Source organism: Labrus mixtus, chromosome 13, assembly GCF_963584025.1.
Source record: "Labrus mixtus chromosome 13, fLabMix1.1, whole genome shotgun sequence".
In the NCBI taxonomy this organism is placed as follows: domain Eukaryota; kingdom Metazoa; phylum Chordata; class Actinopteri; order Labriformes; family Labridae; genus Labrus; species Labrus mixtus.
In genome coordinates this window covers 12,281,149-12,305,921 of record NC_083624.1, presented here as the reverse complement: position 1 = coordinate 12,305,921, position 24,773 = coordinate 12,281,149, and the positions used below count along the sequence as shown (strand labels likewise).

At 40.1% G+C, this 24,773-nt stretch overlaps 1 protein-coding gene across 1 annotated transcript in view; it reads left to right on the top strand.

The window, feature by feature from the left end:
* The first annotated feature begins 2,090 nt into the window (after positions 1-2,090).
* Positions 2,091-24,773, top strand: part of lrp1bb (low density lipoprotein receptor-related protein 1Bb) — a 267,014-nt gene continuing 244,331 nt past the window's right edge. The window contains exon 1 of the mRNA XM_061053736.1: positions 2,091-2,406. Within this exon, the coding sequence (XP_060909719.1) occupies positions 2,139-2,406 (268 nt within the window). The 5' untranslated portion in view covers positions 2,091-2,138. The remainder of the gene's footprint in view (positions 2,407-24,773) is intronic.

The following is a 24,773-nucleotide window of genomic DNA, read 5'->3' as shown; positions in this document are numbered from 1 at the left end:
TGGAAACAGCAGTTGACAAAACAACCTTGGTTCCATGTCTCTTCACTTGCTTATTAGAGTGCTCCTTGAGTCAACTCCATATACTGGTAAAGATGCTATTATATGACCAATACCCTATAAAGTCAGCTGCTTTCCAAGATCATGAATGCACATTGAAATGCATTTTAACTACCTGCAGTATAAAAATGAATCCAAATAGGCAGGGACTTTGCAAGTTTACAAACTGAACAAATTGCAAATCCTGAATTAAACTTATTTTTTCTCCAGTAAGATCCTCACAAATGCTCACACATTATTTGATGTTAAGTCTCGCTACCTTCACTCAATACTCTCACGTTTGTGCCACCACTGCCATGCGACCGGTGCTCTTCTGAAGTTCCCCCACACTCAGCTGACATGCAGCATCCATACTCAACACAACAAGACCAAACGGAAAAAAAAAAATCTGCTTCTGCTGCCTGTCATGCTTGTCAATATAGCCGACCAGTAGACACTCGCACTGTCAGCAGCGTTGTCAGTATAGTAATGACGAGCAAATCACATGGCATAAGCACTGAACTAGAAAAAAAATCACAATGATGATCTCAAAGGTCTTAAAAAAATGTTAATGTGCTTTAACAAAGAGACCATAAAAGCGTTGGTGTTCAAAACGACCTGCAATTATACTTTTTGAAAAATGAGTTTAAGCAAGAAGATGATATTGTGGCAATAAGCTATTTCTTCTTTATGCTTTCTTATATGTCAGCAAATTACATTTGCATGATAGCAAAGATCTTATTCTTGGATGTATCTGATGGATAATGCACATCTTTAGGTTTCATCTGTAAGATTTCCACCACCAGTGTAAAGAGATACAGGGGTTGGACGATACAGAAGCGCTTACTAACCTTTACATCAAGGCTAAATCTTACTGAAATACCATCCCAACTAATATCTTCAAAGTGAATTTGACCTTTTTTAAAAAGCCAATTGTTAAATATTTTGGGCTGCCATGACATCTTTATCAACTGTGCAATAACTTTGTGTATTTGGGAAGACGTCACAACCCCCTTTAGCTGAGGTTGGAGGAGGTCAACTTTTTCCTCTTTTCTCTGAAGTTGTCCACCATCAACTTTGGTGATGATGTATCGTCTGTTAAAGCATTATTATGAAACAGTTGGCACATGCTGCCGAGGTTATACTTATGCTTAAGTGCGTACTATATAGGATTTCAACATTTGTTAAAGTGCAGTCTTTGTTAATGCTGGCTTCCAAGCGAGAGGTTTAGAGAGAGCAGAAAGAAGCAGACTAACAGTGTAGGAGGGGTAGTCACTGTGATCTTTTTGTATTATAGTGCTTTTATGTTAATTATTCCAATTATTTTGTCAAAAAAATCACCTCTATAAAGGCAGCATTATCAGTGAACGACATGAAGCCCAGTAGTAGACCAATTATTCTCCAGGAGGTGTTGATTTACTCATATTTCAACATTTGCCTCTTTCATAGAATTGATCCGAGACAGAAATGGTCCAAGAGGTCCAATAGACCATATAGTCCCAGCAGGAACTGTCTGTGCTTTCAGCTCAAACACTGTTGAACTAGCCTATACGAAAATAAAAAACAGAATCTAAACGACCTGATAAGATTCAGCACCAGTGTCTAGAATTGAGAGGGTCTTGACAGGTGCTTTATAAGATCATGTTAGACAAGACTGTGTTGTCAGATAATTTTTTGTACGCCGTTCTAACATCACTTTTGACATACTATTTTTTATTTTTAGATTTCTAAAACAGGCCAACTCTGTATTTGAGATTTTTTAGCTTGAACTCCACAGCCTATTAAATGTGAGTAACTATGATGAGAGCTGAGATAACTCATTATCCATTCTCTGACTTTCTCTCCCTTTTCTGAGGACCCCCCCCTCCTAACACCTCCAGACCCCAGGCTGACATCCTCTGACTATCCAGCTAACCCATGTGATTAATTTCAGGCGAGCTGCGCCACCTTGACGGCATTAAATCATTGAGAAAAGACAGGAAACGTACTCATTCTTTATCCTCCCACACTCCCACCCCGCCTTCCCTCCATCCCTCTGCCTCGGCTCTCATCTCTCCTGCCGTCTATGATGCGTCTGCTCGCCGTATAGAGCGGCGGTGTGCATGTGTCGCGGAGCAGGGGGAGCGCTGCACTGTTCTGCGCACTGGTTCCGCTGGACATCACCGAATAACGGCGCTCGTCAACCGGGCGGTGGTGGAGGGGGAGAGTGGACCCGGACCAGGACCACGACCAGGACCAGGAGAACCACCGTGGCTCTTAGTAGCCCGCTCTCCGAAATCATGTCCGAGTTTTTTCTACTCGCTTTTCTAGCCCTTTTCTCGGGATTATTGCCGTGCGCCGAGCCCTCCACGGTGTCGGACGAGGAGAAAGGTAAGGAAGAACCGGGCCGTCTGGGATGCAGTCAGAGCAAACTTGGCACTACAGGCCGTAATAGTGCAGTCTGGTGATGTTACGGGTGCCAAATGTTGTGCATACAGTTGCTGGATATACATTTCTGATCCCCTTAATTGCACACATCATGAATTATGAAGAGTTGATCACCAGAAAATGCTCGTCATTCTTTTTCCTGTTCGGTGCGGGATGCCACATTGCAAGTCTGCATCTTCCCTCTTACCATTCAGGAATTAATATTATGAATAACAGGCTAATACATCTCAGGTGATGAAACGCAGATGACACATTGAACTTGCTCTGGCACATGTAGCAGAGATTTGGCATTTCTGAAATTTCAGGAACATTCTTGAGGCTGTTGGGAGCCGGAACAGATTCAATGTGTGTGACTGCAGGCGCGTATTAGCAGCGCTATCCTACAGTGCAGCAGGTGAAAAGATCCGTGTGCCAAAGTGTATTTTGTCTCCCTGGGTTGTAGCTTGTGGGTTATTTTCTTCCCGGGGATCATCACAACAGCAGATGGACACGCAACTGATGGAACTAGTCAACTCTACAGTAACCTTAGTACGATGGGAACTCAGTTTTGAACATCATATTGACTGGTGCACGGCTGACATGATTTGTATCAAAACTACATCTGTGTAACTAAAAGTCTACTAATTGGTGTCATTAGTAAAGAAGGGTCAAATGAAGGTAAAGTCAACCAAAGTTCAGATATTTTATTATTATTACAGAGCAGAGTTTAAGCACTGTTTGGTATTCCTTATATTAAACTATTCATAAAAGGCAACTTTCTGGAAGAAAATATATAATATATATAATCACATTGATTCTTTACGGATGAAAAACAAAAGGCTTCAAATTTAAACATTAGTATTTTCTTTTAAAGTTATCCTTATGTACTTCATCCATTGTTCTGCCTCATATTTTCAAAGCCTCCCGTTTGAATAATGTTTCATTATTGCAGTGAAGTGAAGCAGTTTTTAAAAAAAAAAAAAGAAAAAAAAGAAAAGGCATAAACAAATTCAGTTGCCGCTGGCATCGAGGTTAAAGTTCCCTCACGTCTCTGTTCTCCGGAATAGCAATGAGAGTCAAAGTGTGCGGCTTGTTGTGAGAATGTCCCAAATGTCACCAAATGCCCCCCCGACACAGCCTGGAAAGCAAGCAGAGACTGAGAGTCCGCTCAAGCAGCTCACAGTTGTCAAGAAAAGCACAGTTCACCTTTCTCTGTGGCTGAAATATTAAGACTTGTCTCAATGTCTCTGCAAATCCTCAAGGATGGCACTGAAATTTTAAGACGATTGGTGTTTGTGTTTGTCAGCATTGCAGTATTGATTTAAAAGTGTAGCTTGAACCAAAGTGCAGATTTACGGCTTTCTGATTGTCTCATCTGCGCTGGTGTTAAATATTTAATATAATTGATATCAGATCGATTGAGATATTCTCATTTCTACTTTTCCGAGTCAATCTCTGCACACATGAATCACCTCTGCATTCATTTATTAAAAAATCTTGACTCTTTGGTCACAGACTTTTCAGACACACACACACACACACACACACACACACAGAAAGTGTTTTGTCCGGACTTTTTGTCTTTGTCTTTGACTCTGCACTTGCAACGAGAACAAATGAAAGCTCTCATAGTTCTGTTTAAATAGACTGCAATGATAATAACCTTTCTTAATGCTTCCAACACCAGAGCTGGTTTTTATTGTTATTAGTCAGAAACTAATTTGCTTTGTGGTAGCAATGTTGTAACATTGAATGCCAAGTTGTGAGCTCTCGCTTTTCTCTGCAATGAATTTGAAGCGTTTCCAGAGTTCATTTAATTGAACGCCATTGTCTCTTAGAAATGCCTCCACTGTGATTCTCTCCTTATCATTTGTGTCCATCTAACATTGAGCAGGGCTGACCTGGCCGGACTGTCCTGGCAGCACACTGCTGATATGACAGGACCACAGGCTTGAGAAGTTTTAGACACACGACAGCGCTTGCCTGTTTATTATAAATTTGTCTTTAAATGAAAATGCCCTTGATCTCTGTCAGTGACCTCAGGAACCAGATAAGCATCGTCCAGCACAAACAGCCCAAGGTTGTCTGAAATGTATACCCCATTTAAGAGATGATGGTATAGTGGCAGACGCAGATAGGTCCGTGCTGTAATGCAGGGGAGGCTGCATTTAGGAGCTAATTAAGTGAGATAGTAAGATGGTATCGCAGAAGCGTGTGTGAGTTCCTTTGTGTGTGTGTGTGTGTGTGTGTGTGTGTTTGTGTGTGTGTGTGTGTGTGTGTGTGTGTGTGTGAGTAAAGAGTAAAGGCCAGCAAAAAAATCTAGTTGATGTAGAAGTCATTTAGAGTCTGTATACAATTTGATGACCATTAGAGATTACAGATTAGAGGTAGAGTTATTAGAGACTGCTAAAATTTGGCTTCCCTCATGATTCAATGAGAGTCACCACCTGTTTAGAATATTGGTTCCAAATATCTTGTTTTATAATACTGTAAAAAAAAAGTACAAAATGTGATCTAGTGACTGCTTACAACTCACAACATGAGCTGAAGAAAAACAGCTTGCGCTAGAACCAAAGAATTTGAATACAATAAATGTTGTATCCCTTATTTGTATATTCTTAATCCAAGAAATGCCGCAACTGAAATACGGTATTTAACTCATTAATGGAATGAAGCAAAATTGTCAATTTGTTGGATGTACAACCTTAATGAAACCTTTAATCATTTTCAATGTCATGAATATTTTATTATAATTTAAAGGAGGAAACATTCTCTCATACTCAAGTATAATGTTCACTGGTGGAGTTGTCAGTTACATATGAACCATCACTATCAGACGTTATGTCGGGGTTATCTGTGCTTGGAATTTTTGACAGCTTTCCTCAAGTTGCATAACAGTAACTGAAGGATCCACAAAACTTGCATACAAGGGACAAAAGGTCAGGATATTTTAGGCCTTGCTGCAACAGTTTTGACCAAACATTATAAAATTCTTCTTGCTTTATGGAAATGCAGCACTACATATGTGTCAAAGTACCCGGTATATAGTGAGCCTGTTCCTGACAACAACAAAAGCTGCGAGAGGAGAAAAAGAGCCTCAGGAAGAACTTAAGGCAGTAGCATTTTTTCCTTACTTCTGCTATGATATGTATATATTTTCGATTAATTCATCAGATATAAAATGTATTTTTTGGAAGTATATAGAAATGCAAATAATCATCATTCTTTCGGTCTTATGAATATGTAACAGAAAGATGTCTTGTAAATGTCATGCTTAATCTTTTGTGTGCATGAAAATAAAAGCTAACTGCTTGTTCAGATGCAAATACGTCTACTTCTAAATGTAGTGATGAAATAGAAAGAAATGTTGCATTTATAAACATTTCTCAGGGCAAAAAAAAACATATACATTTGTAATGGATTATGACAGTGACAGATATTCAATCTTCAACAAGTAGCAAATGTAAGACGTCTCCTGGTTCTTTTTGAAACACAATGCAAATGTAATCAAAGGCAGACTGTTGGCGTTATAGCATGAGGCACTAAGCTACATTCAGGGACACGGGCATTAATAATCTCTGACGTCTGCTAAATGACTATCTGTAACTCTGCTGCCTTAGTGCTGCTGAGTTGAATAAATGTTCACTCTACTTAATGTCACCATTGGTCACTAGATTGCAGTCTGACGTGATAGATTGTAGTCCATTCCAGATAATGTAAATCACTTGCCTTTAGCAGAAATTAATACAAAACTTTATACTGTCTCCATGTTCCTGAAGCCTTTCTGTAACATTCAGTTGGTGTTGCATGATGATCAGGACGTCATTTTCACAGGAGAATTGCTGGGTTGGAACAGTTGACCTACACATGTTGGATTGAATTCTGTTTTCATAGCTGCTTTAAATCTTTTTTTTTTTCCCTGGGAGGCATTAACACAAAAAGAGCCCCGCTGGCTGTGAGGCCTCCTTTGAAGCTCCGTTTTCCGTCCACATCCTGCCCGAACACGGCAACAAAATTGTCCATCTCAGCAATAGGTGATCCTTAGGACGGAAGGAGGCCTACACTTACCCGGCTACACTGTCTTCACCCAGTGATTGGAGAAACCGCGCATGTACTTTCTGGTTAAAGCTGGTTTGGAAAAAGTAAATAAAGTGAAAGCCAGGGATGGAATGAAGGAGAGGGTGGTCCGAACAGGAGGTGATGCACTGAGTTTTTTTTACTGGTGCAAGTTAAAGTCAGCAAAGGAAAAACTTGCGGGTGTTTTTACTGGCACTCATTTACGTCCCATGTGCTGTACTTCAGGTGCTTTTTATTGACTATTGCCTAGCTAGTTTGCCTTGGCTGGAAAACCAGACGGGTCGTCAGAGCGGCCTGTCAGCTGGAAGCATGTTGAGAAGGTCAGCTTCAGTTTGTCCAGGAGAAGATTAAGCACTTTCAGCAAACCTCAATGTTTAGTTTTCCCCTGAAACATCATACCAGTTATAAAAGGTTTCTTGAGGGGTCTGTCTTAGCTAAGTGCTTACACAGCAATTCTGCAGGATTGCATTCAGTCTTTTATGAGCTATGAAAAGACATTAAACCAGCTGACACATCCATCCCATGATGTCAGCTAAGTGTTGCTGTCATTGAGCTCTTACATCTCTCTCAGGGCAGAGGTGAAGTATGGCCTCAAGCTACAGGAGGCAGCACTGAAGCGACCAACCACACCTCTCATTACGGGCGTGGAGTGAGATGGGGGGAACAAGGCTCCTGTACTACAAAGTTATTGAATGGAGCTATCGGATTTTGAAAGTGTCGCCTTTGATAGCACCTTTCGCATTCTCAATTTGTTACAATTGAATCAGTAATGGATTGGCCCAGGTTGTGAAAGCCATTGGCTGTAAATTGACTTGCAGCATTGATTAGCAGTGGAAAGAGCAGCCACGTTTTTGACCCACATGATCTAATTGTGTTGATATTCTGGGCAGACTTAATCAGGTGGGAGGCATGGGATTTCATCAGATTTCATATCGAATGTTACATAATTTAAATGTGAGTAATGAATCAACAAGGATATCTTCAGAGAAGCCCAATGCTGCAAAAGTTGAATTGAGGGATACACTGTTAGGCATATACTGATATTGCTGCTTGATTAAAAAAAAAGGAGATACATAATTAATGGAGGGATGTGTAACTGCTCTTCAGCCACATATGCTAATGGTAACTGGGCTTAAGGGTTGTCTTGGGATAAACCTTTACTAAGTCGGGTTCAGTGTGAAGTCATGAGTGCTGGTTGCAGCAGAAACTAAAATAATAAAATGCAAATAGATATGCTTTGTGAAAAGGAAAACATATGCATGTGAGACGGTCATCTGAAACATAAATGAACGTGTTAGTTCAGTGGCAGAGCCGTGTAGCTCTACCATCAAATGTCTGGATAATAAAAGGAAGAAGAACAAACTGGGGTGTAAAAAAGTAAAGCCTGAGTTGATCCAATATCCTTTTGGAAATGCCCTGAAGTGGTGAATGTGTCTCTCTCTCTCAGATAAAAATTCTGCCCGTCAGTTTAAAGGGTGAACCGCCGGCTGGATGGAGGCAGCACCCCGAGGAGACGCCCTCTGCATAACGCTGTGTGCGCAGCATGTGCCCACGTTCAATACAGCAGCAGTGGATCCATGAAGACTTATACTGTTCCTTTCAAATAGTTCCTCCATTCCGTCTAGACCGACTGAGTGGAGCTGCTTTTGAACAAAAAGCTAACATATGCACTGTGGCACAGGCCTCAAAGAATCGCCTAAATACTGAGGTAGCAGGGACTTCTCCTGCGGAGGTTATGTTGCCATGGGAATAGGTGGTGCGGTGGTGTTCAAATATATATAGAGGGGTAGCTGGAGCATTAACTTCCTATTTTATAGTTAAACTCACGCTTTACTGGCTATAGTCTTTTTTTTATCACTTGTGTCTGTTGTCTATCCTTGCAAAAAGAAAGGACAGAGCTGCTTTGATTGATGAGCTGACGGCTGACTGCTTGGCATGTAATTGGCTGACCTAAATCTTTCCACTGGGATTTTTCTTCTTCTCTCCTACACTTTATTAAAGTGTCCAGATGGACAAAATGACACAGAAAACATTATATTAGTGTTATGAGCAGCCTCAGCTAACACTATGAAGCAGAGTGTTCATTTAAAACAGGTACAGGCCTCTCCTTATCTGTGAGGTGGTGAAGAGGCAACAATCTTTGGTGGGAGCAATTCATCCTGCATGAATAGTTGTTAGGCCGTTATATTTCCTGGCACACTCACCTGCAAATATTAAACTTGCAAGATAGAGATCCCCTGGTTAATGTATGAGCTTGTATGCGCTTATGTGGCCCAGCACCAACAACAAGCATATTGCTGATTAATACTTTAGGATTCGATTCATCACTTTGTGCAGGCAGAGAATATATCCTGATAGTGTCCGTACCAGACACAGCAGAATTTAATTTAGGTGAATAGACTCGAAGATGGATGCCCTGCTGTGTTGCAACACCATATTTAGATCTAACGTGATCATCTGAGTGAATTTCTGCGGAAATGTTGTTTCGAAAAATATTTTCTGGCAAGGTTTTAAGATGATTATTTACTGAAAGAAACACCTGAAAGTACAAGCTGACGGCATCCGTTGTGGACAAAGCACAGATGCCTGGACAAAATTGGTGACTGCAGGGGGGGGGGAGCGTGAACAAACTGCAGGTCAGAGGTGTCGGTGTAAAGCCCCGAATGGCAACAGTGGTGGCCAGAGAACCAGGGTGAAGGGTGCCGAAGCCTGGCTGGGGACTCTCTCTCCCAGCTGCCACCTGGCACAGAGCGAGAGCTCAGGGCTCCATCATGCAGACTTGGCCCAGAAAAGCAGAACAGGGGAGGGATTCATCCATCCCCCAACAAGCCTCATTCAGCTGACAAACCTGAGGCCTGTTGGTGATGCTGCGCTGTGTCCTTAAAAGAGAAATTGGCGCACTGAGCAATTAGGAAATATTGAGCCACCGAGGTGTTTCATTTTAGTGTACACCTCTGTGATAACCCATAATTTTCTTTTATGGATTTAGACATAAAATGCTAATGCAGAAACTGTTAACTACAGAACTGGAGCCTTTTCCCCCTTTTTGCCTGATTTGTTTTTCAGTCATTCTCACAAGCCATTGCCTCTTAAAGAGCCGCAGTATATTTTCAGCCATTAACCAGAAGATGAAAACAAGGAATGAAATTATCTTTTTCGGAGATACAAGGCAGTGCCGCAGTGAACAGTATTTACAGAAGGCACACAGCATTATGAGTGCCTTGGTTAGAAGAAAGCTTTCTCCCACACAAGCAGCATGTATTCAGTGTGTACCACGTAGAAAAACATGCTAATCTACAGAAGGACACATGCATACATACACAAATTAAGCATTTCTATAATGAATGTCTGTGTCTGTTCTGTGTTGTGTCTGGTGGAGCTGGCACGGCTCTGTGTGCAGCCGGTTTATCGTCAACTGCTATGAATTTTTGGCTGCACTGAGACTATCAACCAGTGTGGCTCTTTCAATATCAATTTGTAGGAGCGGGTCTAAATGTATATCCAAGCCTGACAGTGCAGTAAAAGAGGTTTTTGGGCCTAAAATATTTGTGAGATTGCCACTAAGGATGAATAATTCAACGCACTCTGATGGAATAGTGCATGAATTGAAAATCAAAAGATGAAACCGCACTGCTGGCCCTACTTCCACCTGCAGCACGCACAAAATGCACTCTCAACAGCTGTGATACTGTTAGCCCACGAGGATTGAGTTCAGTCTTGTGGCAGCACTATCACTGAGTTACTTTGTGTTAAAATTAGATTGCCAAATGCATCACCGCCAGCTGTCATCAATCTGATTCTGTATGATTCTCTAACATGCTTCCGAGCTGCTATTGATCTCTGCGCCCCGCCACCCCCCCTTCACACATTCTGCAGGATTGGGAGTCCTATTAACCGTGTTGCCATCAATCACAGTTCACCAATGTTTGTTTGTTGTAGTCTTTGGCGCGATTAGAGCGGCGCGCTCGTGCTCACACTACGTGCTCTCCTCCTGTTCCCTTTCCTCGTGTGAGTTAATATGAAACGCGTGCAGTCCCTCCCCTTGTGCTCTAGTGATGTGCCTGACTGCTCTGAAGCAGAGACCAGAGATTAAGCACTTGGGCCTCAAACATGCTGGCTGTCACAGGTATCTCTCTCTGCTCACTGCCCGATAAGGGCCAGTTGTTCCTGAAACAAGCCTTGCCATGACGACAACCTCAGAGGAGCAAAAAAAGAAGCCCTTTGGTTTCAATGTTTTTCTTGGAGAGTGCTTTTTCATTTACGGAACTGCTGTCCAAAAAGTGAACAAAAGGATGAACTTATAGGCTACAGTAAGATTTTTTTTCCATCCAATCATCAAAATAAGCAAAAATTCATTAGTCTTCTAAAAAAAAAAAATTGCTTAAACTGTTCCATCTGAAATAATTACTTGATCAATATTAACATTTAAAATCAATATTTGTTGTCTTTATCCTTGTTTTTATGTTTCATAGTTCATAAAAATCTTATGTGACGGTTATGCCGAGGTCAGACTACACGTTATAAGCGGAATTTTAGCACGATCCGGAAGATGTAGGGATTTGTTTTTTCTCGTGCAGTGTGTCATGGTGAACTACAATCAAAGCAACATCTGGGATGACACACAACCCCCTGATAGAAAGTCTAGCATGTTTGACTGTCTTTGTGTGACATGTTCCGTCACAGCAGTGAAGTGGACCAATGAGAGTACAGAGTGCTCTGCATGTGCAGTAAACAAAAGAATAGAAAAACAAAATGGTGAATCGAATGAAGAATGATGAAGTTAAACTATGAGACAGACATTTTTTTTATGTCTACATTCTTATTTCTGGGTATTGTGTAGCCCAGCCACTATTTCTTCCAGTGTCACCTCATCGGTTGTGTACCACCGTGTAGTCTGAGATGTCTTTCGGTCAAGTCACTGCACAAATTCATGGCTCATTATTTCCCTAATCGGACACAGTGACCATCATAACAGACAAAAAGAACGTACACTAAACCATAAGCAGTGAAACACAAGATGTCAAGCCTGTTACTGAATTACACATTTACACTCTAATACACAACTTTTGCAGGGTCTCTTCTTCATCCGATCTTGATATTTTTGGATTTCATAGGATATAATACCTCAACCACTCCCATTCAGGTTTCATATGACCAGAGCCTGTTTGTTGCTGAATAATGCCAGTGCGAACCACAACACCACAAAGCCAGATTAAATTAAGAAATCCTTGTGAAATATCACGAGGTAATTGATTTTTAATTATAATAAGTCATCATTCAGTCTGAGATATGTTTTTTGGTGTAGACTTACAGCAGTGGTGCCCTGATAGCGAGAAGGTTCTAGGTTTGAACCTTTCTGTGTGGGTTTTCTTAAAAAGTACTCCAGGGTTAGGTTAATTGGGGAGTATAATCGCCCGTAGGTAAGAATAGGAATGTGATTGGTTTTCTGCCCATATTATTGACTGGTGACCTGTGCAGGGTGTACCCCTAAAGGAAAGTGGTAGAGCTAATAGACGAGAGGAAAAATCTACAGATAACTGTGTGTTTGGTACATGCATGTGAGCAAATCTGCATGTAAAAGTGTTAATATGTTTGAGGTAAGATTTGTAGCACCAATTAGGTGTAAAATAAACTTCCGGAGACCAACCGATCATCAGACACTTTTGGAGCCAACGCCTAATGAAATGATTTATTCATATTCCTCAAATTTTGACGGCACTCTATAAGCAAAGATACCTAAAGGAATAAAGCTGAGTGATGGCTGAAAACGTTTCTTTCTTACTCCTGCTAGTTATTTTTTCAAAGAAGGTGATAAGTGTTACCATGGCAACTTACTATCCAATCACGATGCGTTCCAGCCACGTCTGCAAAAAATAATCTGGAAAAAACAGCAACACAAGTGTCAAGTGTTGCTCGTTTCAAAGAGTTTTACTTTCTCTTGCAAGTGACCATATCGAATTGAAACTTTGACTGGTTTGGTTAGTGTTTATCCGGGGGCTCTTAAAGGTTAATGCTGCTGACTGCCTTTTGCTGTCTGACATTACTGTGCCATACTCACTCAGTCTTGAGTTCTGACATGTTTGTAATATACTCTCACTTTCAGTGGGGCGAGATTTCTTCTCCCTCTTTCATGTTCTGCTCCTCCTTTCATCCCTGTCCAATGAATTAAAGGGCTTGAGTGGATAAAAATCAGAGGCATGAATCTAGGAAAGGAAAATGTATGTTTGGTGCAGCCAGATGAACAGAAGGCAGCACAGGCAGCACAAGTAAAGTATTTTACTGACAGAAGAAAGAGGTGAAAAAGTGACACTTTCATCATGCTGGGGTGACAGATACTGTATGTTTATATACTCAATGCACGCACTCTTCTTCCATACTAACAGATTGCATGTTTGTTGTTTGGTGACATGGGTGCTATCGCAGTTGGAATAGTTGTAGTTTTATTTTTGTTTTCCTTTCTTCTGAAGTAACAGCTTCAAATAGTCCTCATTGATGTACACCAGCAGCTATTGTAGAGTTTTTTTCTGATCAGGGAAAGATTGATGTTTGATGCATGGCTGTCAAATCTGATTGTGCAAGCCCTTGAAGCCAGGGAGCGTGGCATATGTGTCCCAGCAGGGACTTCACATCTGCTCTGATCATTACAGAATCACTTTATCCTTATTAACCAGGAAATGCCAATAGAGTAAATAGGTAGTGCATCACTACAAAGACGTGTGTTTACCATCCTAATTAGACACCTGACCCTGACAATATTTTGTCAAGGTTTATGGATGTCCTCTTTTGAAGCTTTTGCTTGCTGCCACATTAAATAAGAAGCAGTATAACTAACAGAGTTTTATGAACGCAGCTGTGGCTCAGTGGTAGACATGGTTGTCTTTCAGTCAGTCAGTTGTCAGCTCAAGCCACAGCTCCTGCAGTGTCCAAGTGTTCTTCGGCAAGACACCAAGCCTCAAAATGCTCCCGATGGCAAAGCCAACTGAGTGTGGATGTCTATGAAGTGGATTAGTTATATTTGATGGGCACTTTACGGCATACTGTGCCAATGTTGTGTGAATGCGGTATGAATGCAACATGTATTATAAGCCCTCAGAAGACTACTAGAGCGCTATACAAGTACTATCCATTTACCAGTCATCCTTGGTTACCATAGACCTGACAATATAAGGAATAACTTGAAAAGACTGTCATAACCTTGCTTTAGAATATATGTACATGTATCTCAGGAAGAAGCACAGAACACAAACAGCTGTGATGTGTACAGAGCAGTCCCCGGGTGAATGAGAAGTCCTTTATAAACTGTTTTGCGAATCTTGATTGTTGCCTATGCTAACGAAACTCAATGTATACAACTTACAGCTATTTCAAGTTCAATCAAAGGTCACAATGTAAAGTGTACAACAGGAATAATAAAATAGAGCTATACCCAGTTTTATCTGGGATAATAAACTGGGAATTATTCACTCTCACAGTGTGATGTCTACAATATTGCAACATGTCAAAAAGTTTTAATGAAGAGTATGTCCTGTAGATTCTGAATTCTTTTTTGTGGTAGTTAGTCCAGGGTTTCTAGGTGTCTCTAACACTTTAAAATGTTAGAATATAGAGAAAAATGTTCCCTTCACAATTCTGCATAGGCAAGCTTTTGTAGGTCGTTTTGCCAACCTACCTACAAAAGCTTAAAGGTGTAATGTGTGACTCTCAATTCAGTAGATGTCTCACTGTGTAGCAGCAGTCTCTCAGAACAAAACAAACTCCCTCAGCGAATTGCCTCCCCTTCTTCCCAACCCCTTTCTTAGTGGTCCGTCTGAGTGCAGATGTTTGTAGGTTTGTAGGTATGCATCTCAAATTTGATTCAGTTCGTTTTAATCTGAAGAATTTTAAATCAAAGTTTCCCTCGGTTTGGAAAGTCTGCTGGTTCTCCTTCAATTGCATTCTTGCCATGACACCCCGCTGTAATTCCTCTGCGTCCCTGAGTGAGTGGGGCCGTCTCTCTTCTCCTACATGGTGTCAGGGCTAGCAGTTAGACAGAGAGGGGTTCACTTTAAATGGTAAATGGATCTGAGCTTGTATAGCGCTTTTTTAGTCTTCTGACTACTCAAAGTTTATGTCTACATCTACCCACACGATCGAACCTTGACTTTCTGGTTGAGAGACGACCGACTACCAACTGAGCCACAGCAGCCCTCACTTTAAAAAACATCGTGTTAAAGAAGTTTGAGCCTCTGAGTGACTCATAAACAGGCTGAGGGAAGTTTGACTTGAATCTCTTTGTTGAAAGTCATAAACCAACTATACATTTAGTTCGGATATATTTGATAACTGCTAAATTAACTTTTAAAATATGGCGTACTATACATTTCATGTTTTTTGTTAATCATAAAAAACATAAAAGCAATGGAATCAGCAAATCACTGAAGTTGAGCAGCTGGAACTAAGGAATGTTTGGCATTTTGGCTTTCTACTTAGAAACTACTTTTTGTCATTATATACTTGATATGTTTCAGCTCCAGATCTGTGCTGCTGACATTTAAAATGCATTTATCTTCTTTGAAAAAGGCAACCACGCGTACATTATAAGAACAAAGCATCATTAATCAATACCTCAGATTACTATCAGAAATAAATCACAAACACAAAATCAATAACAGTCTCTTCACTGTTACATCCATACTTCATTTTCAAAGCAATAAATCCAGAGCAATGCCTAATGATGAAGTCAACCAATATAACAAGAGTGCTGATTAAGAGGTGATTGTTTTTAAAGTACCTCATTGCGACACGAGTTTAGCTCTGTCAAATGTACAGCAACTCCATTTTGCCGCTATTAACCTCTGAGATTGTACAACAGTCGAGCTGTATCTGTGTTTCGTGCATTGATATCAAGAGACAGTTAAATGACACTAATTGGCTCTGTGACTCTTACCCTTATCTCTGATGCAGAGGTAGAAATTACCTGACAAGTGGCTCCTGCAACTGAGCAACCTCTCCGGAGATACAGCTCACCAAAGCAGCCTATTAACTGAGTTGACAAGCACGTCTTCTTGTCAGGTGTGTCGAGTCTTCTCTGTGAAGCTCCTTAAATGTGACTACAGTACATATGAAAAAAAATAAAAAAAATCAATTCTAAAAATAAACAGAAGGGCTTCAAGGGCTGTCATCATCAGTAGTGGCAAGCATGGAATGACAGTTCTCATTTTTAGATACTCTCTCCCTGACCTTAGTCTTGTTCAGCTAACCAACATTTTCATGTCAGACTCAAATTTACCTCAGTGCTCTGATTCAACATTCATAACATTCGGTCAGGACATGCATATCAGCCCTCTGAAGTCTTTGATGTAGTAGCTACAATCCAGAAATGAAGTCTGTCGAGATATTTCTGGGCAGCCTGTGAGTTGTGAATGCACCAGTTTTTTTCCCTCTTTTTTTTTCTTGCTGTCTTGCCGTCAAGCCAAGTTTCCTGACACAGTTATCAGAGGTCAGGCTCCAGCATCTGTCTCCCCGAGACACACCTCACACAGGACATGCCGCTTATCGCTGCGCTTACGGTATCCCTAAGGTGGCCTGTGGGTGATGTCTTCGCCTTATTTGAACTTCGACTTCACAACGACAAAGTTGAGGTCGCTTTCTGACGTCCCAGAATGCATTGCCGCAGCCTTGTCCTTGCTTCACTGTCTATTTTGAGTACTGAATATGTGAGTCACCCAAAACAATCTTAAATGTGCCCTTGTTCATAACAATCCCTGCATTCATATTTGAGTTTTCATTTGTGCTGCTTATTTTTTAGTCTACTGCATGGTTTTCAATTCAAGTTTAGCGTAGCATTTCAAGCTGAAAAAGCCTCTTGAACTTCACCGCACCGGGGAAGGATTTGGTGTATTCATGAAAACAGTCTGTGTGGACAGCAAAAGAGGAAATACAGACTTAATGTTGTCCATGCTTATAACATGCCTGCTCCAATCAGAAGTATTCTGATGATGATGTGTTAGTCTCTATAACTAGATATCTGCATAAAAGTACAAACTTGAGCAACAAATCTGCTTGACACCGTGTCAAAGCCAACCAGGGTTTAGATTCACTGACTACCTGAAAGGATCATAAATCATCAAACCGGGTCTTGGGTAGCATAGTGGTTAGTGCGTACGCCCCATGTACGGAGGCAATAGTCCTCCTAGCGGGTGGCCCACGTTCGAATCTGACCTTGTCCTTTCCCAGATGTCATTTACCACTATCTCTCTCTCCCTGATTTCAAATGCTAAAAATAAACCTTAAAAAAAAAAAAAATCATCAAATTGACCCCTGTACAACAACAACAACAACAACAACAACAACAACAACAAATAAACGATAAAGATTAGCTTTTGACTTTTTTAGGAATCTGCATTATGATGATTACATCAGCAAACATTACTCCTGTTGCTATTTACGGCTCATAACGCTGAAGTCAGCTAACATGAAGCTGCTGTATAACTTAAAGTTCACTGTTGAACGGTGACTCCATAGATGAACGAGCACTATTTTGGGATGTTATGGACAAAGAAATAAGTGCGTTAAGTTCTGTTTGTGTTTCTGTTTATTTGGATCCCCATCAGCTTCAGCGTAGCGAGAAGCTATTCTTCCTGCAGGTCCGCAAAGTAAATGCTGCAAAAGGGAAGTCTGGCCTGAAAGTCGTCAAATGCTATCTGCTAGATTCGCCGGCATCATGGAGAAAACTGGCCTGAAATATTCAACTCAGCTGAGTGCAAACACTGAAAACAAGGGTTAATAGCTAGATTGATTCTTCCAACAAACAAAATGAAAACAAAACAAAAACAAATGAACAACTACACACATCTGTAAAAAATGTTCATTAAAACATCTGGTTTCTTAAAGGACAAATTTGCAACTTTTTGATCCAGTAGATGTCACCCTTAAGCACCAACGTTAAACCAAAACAAGCTGCTGTTTGGCGACACCTCCGCTATTCTGAATCTTCCGCTCTCCTCCAGCAGCACACCTCCAACCCCTCTCCACAAAGTAGTTATCAATTAAAACGCACCATATTTAAGCACCATTAAGCGCAAGCTGTGGACAGAATTGTCCTTTGCTCGAGCTGCCTGTGGCCTGCAATGTCATGTTAGCAGGCTAACGTTAGCACACTTTGTTTAACACATAGCTTCATGTTGCACATAGATTGACATGAAGCGACCGAGATCTAAAGACTCTTATGTGACACTCAAATAAGCAGTGAGTATGTTATCCTTCTTTTCTCTATTCCTTGACTAAAACAGCTTTGTACGCAAAGCCGTGCTGTTTACACATGATGTAAACACGGCCGACAACAGTAGCCTACAGCTGGATGGACTCTCGCTTCTCACTCATTGTAGACAGTCATGACCCAGAGAGATGTTTACATTACAGCTACATGATATTCTTGATTTCTGCTGTATTTATGTGTAAAATGTTGCACATTCTTCCTTTAAGTCTGTTCAAAAAACACAAATGAATTGATATACCAGTCTAACCTTTTCAGCTCTTTGTTGTAACATCTCATTTAACGGTCAGATGTATATTTTCCCAAAGGAGCCATCGCTTTAAATACTGGCTCTTTGTTTTTCTATAGGGGCATAAATAGTCATAAGGGATATGCAGTTAGACCCTCTTGTTATCTTATACATAAGAAAAATTCATATCAGTTATATATTATTGAGATCCAAAAGAGGTCTTGGATCACTGCTCAGTACAGGCAATAACCTGAGGGAATATATCCGAGTGAAGATGTGGGATCAGGGCTTCCTTGGTAATGTTAATATAACAGTGCCCTATGCAGATCTTAAGGCTTTGATAAATCACTGCTTTTATTGTTGAAGATTTGAAACTGAAGGGAATATGAAGGATGTTGCTTACCTATTGTTAAAAAAAGATGCATATAGCACAGTTCAGCTCGAGTATGAAAGTAGCTTATGAATGTGTCATCTGATAGTCAAGCCCTGTTGCTCACACTGTGACATGAATTGGTTTCTGCACTACAGCTGTCTTAGAATTTACAATGTGCCACGTGCGCAATAGCCAGTGGAGCGGCTGGTCTTCTTGTCTTATATTGTTACCAAGGCCTGCATTTGGACATTCACTCAAAGCCTTGGACTCTAGAGAGGGGGAGTGCATCCAGTATTTCCATGTGCTCAATAGCAGGAAGTTTCTGCTGCATGTTGAACTTTTCTTTTGTAGTTTATTTTGGTTCCCAGATCTCAATAGGCGATCACTGTAAAAATGAAGTGGCAAGATCTCAGAAGAGATAGCAACAGCCAGTTAGTCTGCACTGATAACATGCCGACGTAACATTGCAAAGCTTACTAATGATCCTCAGTATTTATGAGTGATGTCACACGCAATGATTCTGCCGATTCAGGACAACAATTCCACCCTTCTATGAAATAAAGACACATTTTCTTTCAATAAAGTCTGTAAATATTGCATTGACATTACTGTTATTCATTTTAAAAGGAGAAATGTCAGTATGCAGCTGTCAGCGGCTGAACCCCAGCTAGATCAGCTAGTCCAGGGAAGAGACTTCATAAAAAAAAAAGGTGTAAGTTCCACCATTTTTACATCAGTTAAGATTTGATTTCACACTATGCTGGTGACAAGCGTCCGCTCCCAGCTCATCATCTATATGTGGATAGACTTGAGCTCCATCAAGAGCACACGGCACAGCTCTGAACAGAAGAGAGAGGAGATGCCTACCACTCAGCGCCACAATCAGACACAATGTAAGAGCAAACTGCACTAAACACAACAATCTTGGCGTGGGTGTGCTTAAACATCATCATGAGAGCAAAATGCTTTGTGACTTGAGATGGAGCAGATAGCAGCTGCAATTGACGAATAGTCTTTCAATGGCTGCAATCCATTCTTAGTGAATCGATCCTCCCCCCTGAGTTTGAGCCTGAAAGAGTTTATTTGTGTTTTTTTTATAATTCTGGTACCATATGTTTAAAGAAAATCAGAGCCAGGGACACTCTCTTTTAAAACCTGTTAACAGTGAACACTTGACATAAAACATACCAAGGTCATGCTGAGAGTTCGTTCGTAGAAGCCTGGCTTACACCGCCTGATGTGTTGCATCTGCTGAAGAGCATCAGGGAAACACTGATTTTTTTTATTTTTTTTATTCCAAAACCTGCTTGATCTTCTGTTTTTATCAGCTTTAAATAGCAGCTCTGTTTTTCAGAGCAGTAGGACCTCTTGCTGAGATCCGGTTGAAGACCTTGTGAATGATGCACACACAAAAACAAGCTGAGGTCTAAAAAAAAAAGATAAGTCCTCAAACGGACAGCTACTGTGTAACAAATTAAACACCATAAAAATTATCAATATGATTCGGTAAAGGAAAAAAAAAGTGTTATGTTGCAGTATTTTTCAGCCTAAAGGTTTTAGGTTTTTTTTCTTCTTCAGTAGTTAATGCTTTTAGTTTATCCTTCGCAGCTATCTCTGAGGAATTTTCAGTTTTAAAATTGTGTCAACCGAATCACACATCTATCCTGTCAAAGCGATTTTAGCCTGCCTGTTTCTTTCAAACGCTTTGTGGGACCTCTGTGCATCTCAGAATCTTTCATTTCCATAGCCGCCTCGGTGTGAATGTCTGCTCCAGGCGGTGTTTCCCGGTGGAACACAAGCTCTTCATTATTAAAGGCCCCTCACCGACCATCCTCCACACTTCTCTGACCTAATGACTTTCTGGAGGGCAGAGCCACAGCTTAAAGCTCATCCCTGTTTTGCTCTTTCTCTGTCTGCATCTGGAACAGCAGCCAAAGCAATGCAACCTTATTTTTATACCAATTGGTAGGATAAGAAAATGGGATTGCCCTCATGTGGCATTAAATATTGATGTGTATTCTTACTCACAGAGAAGAGAACTCAAAGTTCAACTTGAAAAGGGAGAGACTTCAAGTGTCTTTTTAACCATTGTGCAATGATAGGAGTCATTCTTACATGTTAGCTCTTTTAATTATTGAAAATATGTCCTACTTAAAGTTGAAGCTTACCGAAGGTTACAAAATGAATATGATATTGTTATGAAGACATAATCCCCTTTTTGACCAAAGGTCCCCATTTACACACTGCTGTTGTGCAACACTCGTATTATAGGTAGCCCACTAATCGAGAATAATGTCTGATGAAAGTTAAAAATGGCACTGGCGTCAGCCCTTGGTCTTAGTGGAAAAAGAAAAGAAGAGACAGAGGCACTAATGGGTGAAAGCATTGATACTACAGCCGCTCAAGGGGCCGACGATCTCCTTGGTGTGTCAGGGCCTTAAAGGGAAAGAGGTCTCCTATAGAAAATGTTAAAAGAATTAAACTGGACACTCCCCCCATTTCACCAAAATCCTAAGAAACACCTTTTAAGAAGATGATGATATTAATCCCTGCAATTCATTTCTTAAAGTTAATATTGTGGGGAGGTATTTTTTTTGTGATGATGACATTTAAACTTTAGAACATCAGATTTCTGATTGTGAATACAGATAATCTTTGTAGGGATCATTTTAAAATTGGATTTCTGAAAAAGATTCGCAGACACCAAAGTTAGAATATGATATAATCAACGATTATATTAATATAAGTATTTTAATGGATAATTAACAATTCCCTTTAAAGTTTGGCAAGACAATACAAACATAAATGTAGATTATTTCTGTAGAAGTCAAACCAAGTGATTTTATCTTCATGAATGACTGAATAACTTAAAATACACTTAAATTAAAACTAAACAAGCTTAAGAGATAAAAACAACTGTAAAGGTTTTAAATCCAGATTTGATCTCTGTTCTTCTTCTGTTGTTTTCTTTCTATTTATTCAGATTGTTTAGTTGTGTTTTGTTCATTTGGTCTTTAAGTAATTTTGCACGTTTTTATAATTGAAACAGTCAGACTTTGATTATAAATAAATGTGGGGGAAAACAATCTTTCAGCTGCAGTCTTTTAAGCACAGTAGGGGGATCTAAAACCCTGCTGTGTCTGACCAATCAGAGACATTCAGCACTGCTGGGGCTGTCCTGTTCTCAAAAGTCCCTGGACCTTTAAAAAATACATAACCCTTGGCAGGGTCTTTTTAGGGGTAGATCTTTTACCCCAGAACTACATTTGTACCCTGGTAGATTTGGTGGAAACACACATAGTTCTTCAAAAAGCCTATTTAGTTCAAGTGAAAGTTCCTCCGGTCGAAACAGGGGTATAATCTATCCTTGTGAAAGTATTCAACACAAGTGCCGCCTCGGCAATGGCTTTATATAAATGTGCATCACTAAAGCCTTACCTAGCAGCCAACATAATTGTCTTGCATGCTTTTATCACAGTAGTGGCTGTTTTTCTGCTGTGACTTTTAGAAATACACATTCTGAATCCCTGAACTCCAGCAAGATGTATTTGAAATAATTACATAGTTTGGAATCCATCTCATTTGTGTTGCGAGAGGCACTATAATGTTGAAAGAGACAATTTAAAAACTGATTGGATTGAAAATGTCCAGTGACTTACACAATGTGACATCTGTAATATCAGCTTCAATTCAGAGAGCTCAGCCCAGGTTTGGAAAAAGCAATGGATAATGTAAAAAAAAAGGCACTAATAATTTAACAAAAAAATGTTTTACTTTTGAATGCTCAGCGACCTCCAACCCTGTGGCTCGTATGTTAAAAGTCCTTTCCCCCAATATCATCATAATGCAATATATTATAATTCCTTACAAACCTGGTTACACAGAAATTAAAATGAAACAGACGACGAAGAAGAAGTCTGTTGCTCACTGCATTCCTACACCTACGTACAAAGTATGAAACAAACATTTGTTGAATACTTACTCGTGGAGAATTGAAAAGTGAGTTAGTTAAGCTATTAGATAGTTAAGTCTTCTTTGAATCTTTTTTAAAAGCATTTATGAACCAAATGTTTGCCATTGGATGATATTCATGAAAATAAAGTATGAAGCAACATTAAATATATGCATCATCAGCCATGTCCTTGAGAGGGCCGTGTGCATGTATTTTATGTCTGCAGCATACCTGACGTGTTTTACAGTCAGTAAGCTGTCATTCATACCCTTTCCTGTAGCCATGAGTACAAGGAAAATACTTTATCAGATTGACTCAACTGTGGCACCTCATCAGAATGTACTACATACACTAAAGACACTGCTGTCACTTTTCCTACATAGAAAACACAAGAATGGCATCTTTGTAAGTGCAATAATACCAATAACACTACCGCTTGACAAATATTCTGTAGGTTAGAATCAAAGTACTGTATAGAACTGAACTGAAGCGAGAAAAAGAATCCCACTTTAACTCAGGGTTCATGCGTCTTCCTCTGTAACCTTAACCTAAAATACTAAAACTCATATTGCTTAAAAAACCTGGTTATCCAACATGCATCTTACAGGGGTTAAAGTACAAAGAAAACATTTATTGTTTACATATTGTCATGTGGTGTGTTTTTACTAAAAGGATTATTTAGATCTCCTCTGGGCTATATTTAAAAATCACTCTCATCTACTAGTGGGGCGGCAGTTGTTCTGTCTGCAGGGACTTGGGTTGGGATCCGGAGGGTCGACAGCTCAAGTCCCGGTGCGGATCAAGTTTGGAAATTGATCTGGTAGCTGAAGAGGTGTTGGTTCACTTAACGAAGACTGCATGGTACACCCCCCCCCCCAGCTCAGTAGCGCTCGCTGTGGGCAGCCCCCTCACTCTGAGACCTCTCCATTAGTGCATGTCCATAGGATCCTGTTTGTGCATGTGTGTGTATTTCAGCGTGTGTGTGTGTAGCTTGTTCAACAACAGAGTGTAAAACAGAATTTCCCCTCACAGGATTAATGAAGTATAAAGTGTAGTGCACTGCAACTGTCACTATTATTACAACAAGATTATCAGCCTAAATTTAGCAGACAATAAGTTTTGGTGAAATGAATAAAAATAAGATCATATCAGAATGATATTATTGAAATTAATCAGCAATTGCAAAGAGGGGAAGGTCCACAGTAACAATGAATCACAAGAAGTGTGTTGTTTGAATTGCATAAGCAGCCATATCTACTGATAAATATCAACAATTATACTGTCAGTGATCAAGTTCAGTTTCTGCAATATTCACTGGAAATGGTGAACAATGAAATGACACAACCTTCCCTGTAATATCAAAATACACGAGAGCAGTTAGCCTTCGCAGCAATTATGGCATTAAATAAAGATACATAATGCATCTGTATAAAAAAAAATGCCTCGCTGTCCAAATTCCATTCAATTATGCAACATGCTGAAATTTCACAGTAAACCTGCATGATAGAAACAACAATTCAGTGCACAAGGTCTAACCTATAGACTGTTATGGAACAATTACACTAATATACCAAAGGGTTACAAGTGAACAAGTGTGAAGTCACATTCATCATTTTTTAAGACAGGTACACTACGGTAGATATAGTTGTTTAATACTGCATAGTAATAAAAGAAGCTATAGGCTGATGTTGTTTGAAGTGCATACTGTGTACTGAGTAGTGTGTTCAGGTTCAGCAATGGGAAAAGGCTGTTTTCAATGGACATTTTGCATTTGACATCTAAGAGAAGGATGACACTGTATTCTTTTTTACTCAGGACCTCAATTAATCCCAGCATCACCCCGTCCTCTCAGCAGAGGTCTAATTAGTGGTGTAAGTGGAAACACCAGTGTTTGTGTGAGTCACACAGGGGAACAAAAAAACCATGGCAGGCTTATAAAACCCTTTGACTGCGCACACCTTTTTATTTTCTATTTTTCTATTTTTCTTACAGATTTCATAAGGGGGATGTAAAAATAGAATTCCTGGATTTTTTGCAACACAATGACGTTTTTCTGGCTAATGTGTTAGCCAACAGTTGCTCGTTTTACAACCAACAAAGTGGAACCTATAGCAGACACTGTGAATCATTTCTCTGGCAAGCTGACAAATGTAAGCAGCACATCCACTCTACTTTTGATTTGTTTTGGTCTCTTGACAAATATATCTCCGTCTTTAAAGTTACCTTCTTGATGTTCTTCAAAGCTAATTGGTTCCTATGTTTTTGCTGCTCTTCCAGAACTTTCTGTGTAAAAATAGTTCTGCTCCTGTTGTTAGCTGGGCAATGAAATAGTTTCAGTGTAAACATGAGGAAACATACAAGGAAGTCAAAGTATCACTCAGCATAAAGGTTAGCATTAGCATGTGGATGGGGTGGATGGATGGATGGGTCGAACAGACTAAAGCCT